The sequence below is a fragment of the Pseudopipra pipra genome, chromosome 22 (genome assembly GCF_036250125.1).
Source record: "Pseudopipra pipra isolate bDixPip1 chromosome 22, bDixPip1.hap1, whole genome shotgun sequence".
NCBI lineage: Eukaryota > Metazoa > Chordata > Aves > Passeriformes > Pipridae > Pseudopipra > Pseudopipra pipra.
In genome coordinates, this window is record NC_087570.1 from 7,986,452 (window position 1) to 7,996,879 (window position 10,428).

The 10,428-nt window shown below is 51.4% G+C and overlaps 1 protein-coding gene across 1 annotated transcript in view; it reads left to right on the forward strand.

Annotated features, from left to right (window-relative positions):
- NBL1 (NBL1, DAN family BMP antagonist) overlaps positions 1-10,428 on the forward strand; it is a 14,466-nt gene continuing 4,038 nt past the window's right edge. Inside the window, exons 1-3 of the mRNA XM_064678919.1 lie at positions 1-184; positions 9,838-10,029; positions 10,209-10,320. Of these exons, the coding sequence (XP_064534989.1) occupies positions 162-184; positions 9,838-10,029; positions 10,209-10,320 (327 nt within the window). The 5' untranslated portion in view covers positions 1-161. The remainder of the gene's footprint in view (positions 185-9,837; positions 10,030-10,208; positions 10,321-10,428) is intronic.

Here is a 10,428-nt window from a genome sequence, read left to right on the forward strand (position 1 = left end):
GCCGGCGGCACCGCCCGGAGCCCGGCACCGGGGGAAGGGAGGGAAGGGAGGGAGGGAAGGACGCGGCAGCTCCCGCCCGCCCCGCGCCTCCCTCCGTGGCCGCCCCGCCGCGCCGGGGATGCGGCAGCCGCTGGGCACCGCCGGGCCCCGGACCCCATGGGATGTCCCCGCCGTCGCCTGGGTGGTGAGTAGCCCTTGGCTTTGTGTCCCCTCCACCCCCGTCCCGAACCTTCTGCTTCCCCCCCCCGCCCCCCCTCGCACCAGATTATTCGCCTCTTTTCCTCTCCTTTCTCTTCTTCCCCCACCCTGCCGGTGATTGATGGCCGGGAGGATGAGGATGTAGCCACGGGCAGAAATCGGTTGCAGATGAGGCGGACTTGGGGGGATCTGCTCTGCAATCGTTAAACTATTTCCACCGCCGCTTTAGCTCCAATTAAATATAAGGCTGGGAGCTGGGGAGCCGGGAGCTGTGTCGGGCGTACATCTGTGGTACAGTCCTTCCCTCCTTCCCATCGCTTTCGGGTTTCGAACAAAAGTGCACGGGGAAGAATGGGAACGCTCAGTATCGATTAACCCACACCACCAGCGGACGTGGGGTACTTTAGCGATCGTAAAGGAAAGAACGTTTCCCGATGGCAAGGCAGTAAACTTTTGTTCCTTGAAAAGTTCATCCTGGGGATGAACTTACATCCTTGTATTCTACAAATAGTTTGGGCATTTACTAGAATATATACAATGGCATATACAATATATCCTTACCTGTTTCTTGAGCCCTAACGTATTTCAGTTTGTCTATTTTCAGTATTTGCAGAAATTCTGTTTTGTTCTGTACAGTAATATCTGTGTTTTGTGCTCAGTGAGGACCTCTCTTTTTTTTCCTGGGAGATATTTTGGGAACAGAACATGCTTTAGCTAGCTTTCAGGCTGCATTAAAGTTGATCTGGACAATCCCTTATTCCCTACTAATATTGCTCTTATGAGGACACCAGAAATTTCTGCCCTGCTCCACAATCTAAGTTTTACATACTGGATTAACCCCATCAAATTCAAAATTCAGCCTGTAGGAAGTGTTTGTGGAGTTGGAACACCACAGCTTTGCCATGCAGGGGTTTTTTTTGAAAAATCTGCACCCGACTGAAACAAGCGGGAAAGATCCTGGAGATATGGAGAGAACCAGATTTTCCCTTGTATTTTTAGCCGAAGAACTCCATGTCCTCTTTGCAATGTCCAACCAGCCAAAAACCAGCTGAACAGAACGGGTACTTTTGCTTTTTTGAAGGCAGTCTCCCATCTCGTAAAAGGCAGCTCGCCTCAAATTTGCAAACCGCAGGATGGGAAATGGAATTTGCCTTCAGTATAAAAATCCCAAGTGTTTGCAAACAGCCCTGAGAAGAATCCGGGCTCTTGGCGTGACCTCTCCGCGCCGAATTCCAGCTTAGGGAGTTTGTGGTCTCGCAAAAAGGGCAAATGAGCATAGTCTTCCTGAGTGCCCGGTCGTCTTTCTGGAGTGAGGAGAAGAGTCGAGCTGGAGGGAATTTTTGGGTGCTCTGGAGATGCAGGATTGGGCCCTGAGCCAAAATACTTTTCAAGCAGCCTTGAAGACCTGCCTGTGGTGGAGTAACTTTGCCCGTGGTGTGTGTTGGCATTGCCGAGGGCAAATCAGGCTGGTACAACCATGGGAAACCTGCCTGAGGAGCAGAGAAAACTCCTGGGCAGTTATTCCTGCCCAAACTCCATGCTATTCCCATTGAAGCATTGGCATTACCTCTGCCAGCTCCCATACCATAGCGGCAGTGGCTGCAGGGTGGGCAGAGCTGGGTTCTTGCTCTGTCCTTGGGCGTTGCTCCTGCTCTTTTTGTTTTGCAGTCTGCTGGAAAAAACAACCCTCACCTGGAGTCGCCCAAGCTCAGAGATCCCTTGTGAAAAAGCAGGGGGCAGAGTGCCGGGGGGGTCCAGCAGGGCTGAGGGCAAAGAAACTTCACACCCACTCATATCAGACTCCTAAAAACCCAAACAGCTGATAAAACTGTCCTTCTAGGGGAGTTTCAGAGTGGGAATGAGGGGTGGTCTGTTCTCCATGCCTCCTGTTAGCCCTGGAAGAAGCTGTGCTTGCTGTTCCCCAGACCTTTGTTTCTTGTGCAGTGCTGTTTAGGGAGGGAGGGATGTGGGGCACTGGGTGCCAGGGCTTTCCCGGGTGTAAATTAGCACTGATGATGGGAATGGAGCAACCCAGCACCCATTCCCATCAGTTATGGAGCTGGGCTGGGCCAATAGCCCCGTCCCAGCCAAGATCACAGTCCTTTGGAACTGAGCTTTGGAAATGGAGTCAGGATCGAGCCCTTGCTTGGGTCACTCTCAGATGTTGTTTAAATCTCCTTTTTCTCCAACACAGAGCTCAGGCAACTCGTCCAGAGGGGCAAAAAGAGCAGTGTTTGGGCCATGGTGTGATTTCCTTGTAGTTACTGGGCCCAATCCTGCAGTTTCAGGAGAAACTGTCTAAATGTCGAGTGTTGGGTCAGCCCTGGTAGCAACTGAAAATACCACCTGAGCTGTGAACTGTTTTGTTACCTCCAAACATCTCTGGCTCTGCACTTCCATGTGTTTTTATGCCTTGGTGTTGGAGATATTTTGGTCAGTGCAGTTGGCAAATCACAGGGACTTTGGGTTTATATCATCAAAACTGAGGAGGCTGGTGCAGTGTAAAGCAGAGAGTAAAAGGGCAAAACAGCACTCAGGTCACTGGATTTCTGCTGTTGTGACCAAGATATGGCCTAAATGGCTGCTAAAGGGGGAAGGAAACAGCAGGGAGGATCCTGAAAGATCCACAGCTCTATCCACAAGCAAGCCCCTTTCTCCTTCTCTCTTTCCCCTTCTTGCTCCAGCAGCTGGGAACCCGAGCCTTCAGGCGCAACCCTGCTGCGCTGGGTTTTTATGCAAGTTTGGTAATGAATGACCGAGCAAGGCAAAAGCCAGTGTGGTTGGCATCCGAGACAGCTCCCCTCTGCCTGCAGGAATTGAAAAATCATCATCCTGGTGGCCACTATGTACTGGAACTGGTTTTATCTGGTTCCAGTTAGGCTTGTTTTGAGTAAGACGAGTGGTGCCAGATTCTGATCTCATTTGCACCAGTGGAGTCATTTGGAGGAGCCAGTCCCAGTTTACCTCACTCTAAGTGAAAGCAGAACTGGGCCTGCTGGGAGAAGCTCTCCCCAGGGAAACCGCTGGTGCCTGCAAATCAAACATGGATAAAAGTGAGTGACTCGTGGGATCCTGCGGGTTTTATTGCTGGCTCCATGAAAGCTGTGTCCAAACAAGGAGGGGAGAGGCTGTGGCTCTGGAAAATGGTGTGACCATGCTCTGGGGCAAGCCTGGTGCTTTGGGGAGGTAAGGGATAGTGGCCAGGCTGCTGATAGTGGTACTGTGGGGGTGGAGGAAAAGATATCCCCTTTCCATGCTGAGTGGGAAATTGCTGCTCACAGGGCTCGGGGACAGCATTGGAGAGAGCAGCAGTCACTGTTATCCATGGGATTTTCGAAGGAGTTGGATCCACAGTCTGAATTTGGACACTAGTTGTCCTCCTGCAGGGCCAGCGTGCAGTGGGTGCCCTCAGCTCCAGGCTGACCCTCCCTGCTCTGTGCCAGTGGGTGTGTGGGATGGCTGTGTGGGAAACACCAGCTCCAGGGAAAACTCAGGAGGGAGCTGAGCCTCACTCAGGTCCAGACATGCGAGCGTGGCCTCCGGCTGGAACACTGCTCACAGCTGTGTTTGGAAGTGCCTGGTTCTCATATTAGCTGAGATGCACCCGGATCCGACCCCCCGCTGGGAATGTTCCAGCCACAGCGCGCGCCAGGCGGGTTCTTCCCTGCGCGGGGGCTCCGGCAGGGCCTGGACCCTCTCCTTCTTCCCAGTTTGCTGAGGCACCCCAGTCCTGCTGTTCCCCAAAACTGGGCTGGTCCCCAGCTTGTTTTCCAGGTCACAGCTGATCTTTGCTCCCATCCTGCTTGTCCTGCTGCTTTTAGGGGCTGCAGAGCCTCATGTGCTTGGAGAGGGAGTGGAGGGCAGTGTGGGGCCAGGATATATTCCTATGCTTCAGGTTGATGTATTTTCCTGGCCGTGATTGTTCTTAATGCTGAAGAAATTGAGCAATTGAAATGAATTACCACAAACTGTTTATATGACTCTTGCCTCTTCCACAGGCCATTAGTGTGTCCCTTTTCCAGCAGAGCTCCTTCAGGACCCCATTCTAAACCTATGTAAGTCCAGAGGTAGATTTCCAATGACTTTTGTAGGTAAAGCAGCTTGGATTTTTTTTTTTTTTCCCAGCTGCAAAAAAATGTATTTCCAAAGTGCTCAGTGCATGGTCAAGAAGCTAGATTGAAACTCCCAATGTACCAAAATCTTTTGACTTTCTGGCCAAAGTGGGGAGGGCAGAGTGCTTTAAAAATGCTGCGCTGCTTTTCTCTATTGCTGCTTTATTTCTGTGACTTGCCCAACTGTGCTTGAGTGGAAATTAATATGTTACAGAAAGGGAAGCTCTGACATCTGCTCCTGAAAGGAGCAGAGACAGCCAGGTCCACGGTGAGAAATGACACAGCTTTTGCTCCACTATCAAAAAGTTCTTAGGATGGATTCTTGTGGTTGTTAAATATCAAATGTCTTCCTGTGCTAGTTCCTTGTTTATTTTTTTGTAATTTCTTCCCAGATTTTGCAGCTCAGTGAAGCAAGACTGAAGCTCTGAGCTCAGGAGAGACTTCTGTGTTCAGCTGAGCTCTCTTGTGTCTTGCTGTCCTGAAGAATTACCTCCAGACATTCTCAGTGGAGAGTTCTCTTCCCTCTCCCTTGCCCATGTTGTCATGACATCCATTAGATTTTTTTGACTGTTGCACTCACTACAGTAGAGTCCCCAAAAATGTCAAGTCTTAGCTAAATGCAAATTTCAAAAAAGGAGGAAGTATTAAATAAGGACAAGTATTGAATAACATTTGTTGTTTTGATAGATTGTTTCAGTACACACTGACTTTTCATTTTTTTGCAGTTGAGATTTAAGCTTTTCCTGCTAATAATGCTGGTGTATAATAATTTTTTATTCCATGTAAGTAAATATTATTTGAGTTGAGTTTCCTAAGAGGCAATCCCTGGTGGTGTTCAGAAGTTATAGACCTAATCCTGTCTGAGGAGAGCCATGCCCTGGATCTTTCTGGGATGTTTCTTTCCAGTTGCCACCAAAGCAGACACTGTGGCTTCACTTCCTTTTAGGTGCCTAAATAATCATTTACCTTTTAGTGTTTTAGTGGCTATCAAGATCTCTCCTGGCTTCCTCCACACACAGGAGTGATCCCACCCATGTCCTGGGAGAGCTTCCTCCTCTCCAGGCAGTGACCCCCCCCTTTCCCAGCAGCAAATTGTCCTTGTGTGACTGCCCCACACGATGTTCCAACCTGATTCCCACCTCTCCTGAGCCCTTGCCTGAGCACCTTCCCATTGAGGTTCATGGCATCGTGTGGGGCAAGGGCTGCTGGCAGCCAGCCCTTCCCTCCTGCTTCCCTCGAAGGAGATCTGGCACTCCAAAGACCTCCCTGTGCTTTTCCGCTCTCCCTGCACCCATCACTTCACTCGGTGCTTCCCTGTCTCTGTTCTTGCAGTGAGGGAAACTGAGGCACGGAGTGTCTCTGGGACCTCCTCTTCTCGCAGCAAGGCTGTGCAGCAGCTTTTCTCAGCAAAGTGGCACGAATATCCAGTTGAACACAAAAAAGGCAGGATCCAGGATTGCTGTGATTCCTGTCTAACACCACACTGGGGTTGCTCTTGGTGTGGTGCAGAGAGAGCCCAGCTGGGTGGGAAGCTGGCTCCGTCAGGAAGGGCAGCTGTGTGTCCGGGGAGGCAGGAGAGGACAGTGGAGGTCCCAGCTCTAATCCAGACCAGGAGCTGAAGCCTTCACCTTGTCCGTCTCTGCTGAGATCTCGTGTGTCTCACACAAGGTCTTGGATCACTGAGTCAGGCACTGAGGTGAGGCCATTTCCTGTCCTTGTGTCCCATTTTCCTGAGCTCCAGCATGGAGCTGACACTGTTTCTGTGCTGTATCCACAGGCTGTGAGCCTTGGCTGAGCAATGTTTGTAAAGCTTAGGGAGTTTTTGTTTCTCAGAACCAGGATGCCGTGTGTGTGGCCATGAGCACAATCTACCTGCAAATGTGGTTTTATGTATTTGGCAGAATTGTAAGATCCTGGATAAGAAAAATAGCTATAAACACATTAAACTACTCATGAAACATTCCCCATGTCCACCTGCAAGCTTGTCTTGTGTTATGGTGTAAACTTTACACTGGAAAAAGAGGGTAAAACTGATTAGATCTGTTTTATTTTCCTCCAGAAGTGTTTGGTTTCCAAATGGCTGGGAACAGCTGTGGGCTGGATGGTGGGAACGTGGTCTCCGAGGTAATTCCAGTGATTGTCCTCTGGCCAGCGTAACAATGTAGGTTTTCCCAGCTGCTTCCAGGCGCTGCTCGAGGGACTCCAGAGAGTCCCGGGACTGTTGGAACGGGAGGAAAGAGCTCTTCTGGGTGGCACAGAACATCTGAGGTGGTACCAGCTGATCTCCAAACTGGGATCACGGGAGGCTGAGCTGTCAGCAGAACTCCTGGGCCTCGCAGTGGTTTTGAGGTGGTTCCCTGAGACCCACCAGCCATGGACACTTTGCCCCTCAGCCCCTCGGACCTGAGGATAGCCTGGAAAAGGGCTCTAGAGCTGTTCCCCACAAGACTGCAGCTGTGCCTGCGCTGAGAAGTTGTTTGTCTGGGAGCCTGGGATGTGCCAGGCTCGGGGCTGAGTCATTTGATTTCCCAAACACGGCTGAAGGGATGGGGAGGAAGCTCCCTGCAGAGGGAACTCTGCCGGAACTGAGCTGAACTTTCTGGTTGAAGAGCTTTGACTAACAGGGAAAAAAGTGTGCCCCGGTGTGGGAAAGAAAAAGAAGGCCCTGTGTGGGGGGAAGTGGCTGCTGCTGCCGGGTCAGCCACGGAACACACTTGTTCCTTTCGGGGCTGCAACGTGTAATTTAGCTTGTCACGGAGGAATGTGCTCAGTGCCTTTATTTAATCGGGAGTCTGCAAACCTGCTCGGGTGCCCTGTCTTCCTTTTTCCCTTCCCTCCCCCGGGGGGAGAAGGAACACGGCGCTTTTGTCTCGGGCACTGTGGCTGCTGTCAGATGAATGGTTTTCGTGGCAGCACTGTTCGCATGACTGCTTTGAGCTATTCCAGCGGACGCGCCAGGGCTGCTTCCAACCCCAGCTCCCTCCCAAACTCAGCTGCATCAGATGTTTTCCTAGGCACCGGCATAAACCTTGTTACTTACTAGAAATGTGGCCCTGCGGGTTCCAGGGCATTCTTGTGAGCAGGAGAGCAGCGTGTGGTGTGGATGTGGCGTGTTCAAGGCTTCAGGTCACTGGGGGGTAGCACCACTCGGTACCAGGGTGCCCTGAGGAACGGGGGAAAGTTGGAATTGCTCCAGGTCCGTAGGGATACCCAGTTCCCCTGCTGTGGAGGCTCTCAGTTGCCCCACTCTCCGACCACCCCTTGCAAACCAGACCAGTGGCCGTTGTCGCTGGGGGCCCTGGTTACAAACACATCCCAGGAAAAGGGAAAGGAGAAGGCTTAAGCATATGTTTAAGTGCTTTACTGAATCCAGGCCAGGTCCTGTGCTTTAGCAGAGCACAACCTCACTCATCTTCCTCACAGGAACCCAGATGCTCCAAGAGGATCCTTCGTGCCTCTGGCAATTGAACACCTCCCTCCAGGAACAATAAAAGCGTCCAGGGAAGCAGGACTCAGCACAGACAGGAATGTTTGTCTCTTTGCAGCTGGGTAGAGATGCACAGAAACCTGGACAGAAACCACCCACCACCTTTCTTTGGAAATAAGGAAATTGCTCTCTCATGGGGCATGTGGAAGTGAACTTGTGCGCTGACTCCAGAGGAATTTCAGCTGTTCCTCGGGATGGAGGTGTTCGCTGTTTGGGTCACATCCCAGCTCTGATCTCGGACTTTGGGAGTGGGATTCCTTACCACAGAGCTGCTGGCATTTGAGGAATGAGCCATGCTGTTTCGGAAAACCAAGCAAACCAAGTGGTTTGTGTGTGTGTGCAGCTGAGCCTGGTTCTTCTTACAGAAATCACAGAATTCCCCCAGTGAAATGGAAAAAAATTCAGGAAGCAGAAGTCCTAAGAGTCATCTTCAGGACAAAAGTATTTAACCCCACAGCTCTCATTAGTGGCAGGGCAAGTGCAGGGGTTAAAACCCTCTGCTTATCTCCAGCCAACACCTGCAAACCCCACTTGGAGCAGCTATTCTCACTGGGGACTGTGGGATTCCCATCCCACAAGTGCTGGGGGATTAGGAAGCAGGGCTGTACAAGTGTTGCTGCATTACACAATTGTGGTTCTTGTATCACCAGGAAATAAGGAAAGTTAGCAGAGACCCCACTTGATTCCTCCAGAGATCCTGTGAGTGAGAATGCTCTTTTCTAGGTGCCATGGGATGGAGAACAGGAAGAATCTTGTCTCTCTCTTGATTCAGATCCAGGAAGTTTGGCTCAGTGGAGGGATAGTAGGGCAAAACCCCATATGATGTTAAAATCCCTGAGCTGGAGCTGCGGGCGGTGCCTAGGAAGGTGTCTCAGTCATGTAGATAATCCTAGTGGTCTTCCAGCCCAGGGGATGTGGGAGAGGACTGTGGAGACAGATGGAGTGGCCTGGGAACACCCAGTTGGGAGTCCCCAGCTGCCTCTGACACCAGTGTCTGAGGAAGAAGGCATTTTTCCTCTCCTTTGCAGCAAAGGAGGGCTGGATCCAGGAGCCATGGGGATCAACAGGAGTTTTTCCAATGTGGGCTTTGGATCACTGTCTGGATAAATAAATAGAAGGAAATAACAAATAACATGGTTCTAACAAATATTTTAGGAAGTATAAATGTCTGCCTTTCACCATGACTGGTGAAACCCCACACAGGAAAAAATTTCCCTGTTTCTATGATGCTTTTCCATCTGCCTTTCCCCAGTGATTGGGAGTGTTAATTCAGGCACCTTGGCCGGAGAGCAGAGCAAGGAAACCCCGGGTGGGATTTCTCTGGAAGTGGGAAGTGACCTCCAAGCTGACCGCCTTTGCGAGTTAGGTTTATGCTTGTTATTCAAGGCCCGCCCCCCCCCCCCCCTTGTCTACTGCCCAAATTCTCATCTTTGGAATAACCCTTTGCAGAATTTGAGTGGCTCTATAAAAATAAATATTGTGTTGGTCTTTCCTGCGGGTTTCCAGCCCCTGGATTGAGGTTTCCACATGTCCCTGTGTGCTACTGCCTTGCAGCGACACCTGCTGCACAATTCCAGGATGAGAGGGGTTTTCCTTCCCTTTTTCCCGGGAAGGCTTGCAGCAAGACCAGCTTTGGCTTTTAAGGTGGGAGAAAAGGAAGTGGGGAAGCTTGTTCCTTCCTCAAATAATAACATTTCTGTGGTCCAGGACTTCTCCAACCTGGCTTGGCCTGTGGCGGTGATGTTTTCGTTTGAAAACTTCTCCCAGCCCAGCTTTGGGTGGGAAATGGAAAGCTGCTGTTGCTCCTGGCACAGAGACTGGGAGAGGTAACGCAGGTATCTCCCTGCCCCAGAGCTGTTTTGAAAGGGGAAGAGGCAGAGCAGCACGTCCCACTGCCCAGGCAGTGTTTTGGGGAGCCATCCTGACCACAGCAGGGAGGATGTACCTGTGCTTGTCTCAACCAAGAACTTCCATGGGGTTGGAGAACTCAGCTGGTTTGCCTGTTTTCTTTCCTGCTAATGCTTTGCTCTCTGTGTGCAGGTGTAGGATTTTGGCAGAGCTGGCCATGATGTTATGGTTCGTGGTGGGTGCCCTCTTCCCAGCGCTCCTGGCCGCTCCCCCGCCCATCAACAAGCTCGCCCTCTTCCCGGACAAGAGCGCCTGGTGTGAGGCCAAGAACATCACCCAGATCGTGGGGCACAGTGGCTGCGAGTCCAAATCCATCCAGAACAGGTACAGATCCACCTCAGCGCAGGGCTGGAGGCAGCTAGTGGCACAGGAGTGGCTTTGGGGACTGTCACTCGCACACTCCTGCCTCCACCTGTCCCAGTGGAAGGCCAGATCTCCTTCTGCCTTTGCTGAGAAGAGCAGGCATGTCCCTTGAGCCCCCATCCCTACTGTTGTCTTTGCAGGGCCTGTCTGGGACAGTGTTTCAGCTACAGTGTCCCCAACACCTTCCCCCAGTCCACAGAGTCCCTGGTTCACTGCGACTCCTGCATGCCAGCCCAGTCCATGTGGGAAATTGTGAGTATCCCTGCCTGCTCCAGGGGGCTTCACTCAGGAGCTCTGCTCTGCCACCACTTTACAGCAAGTTGTTCTCCTTCCCTGAGGTTTTCCCACTTGTAGTTTCCT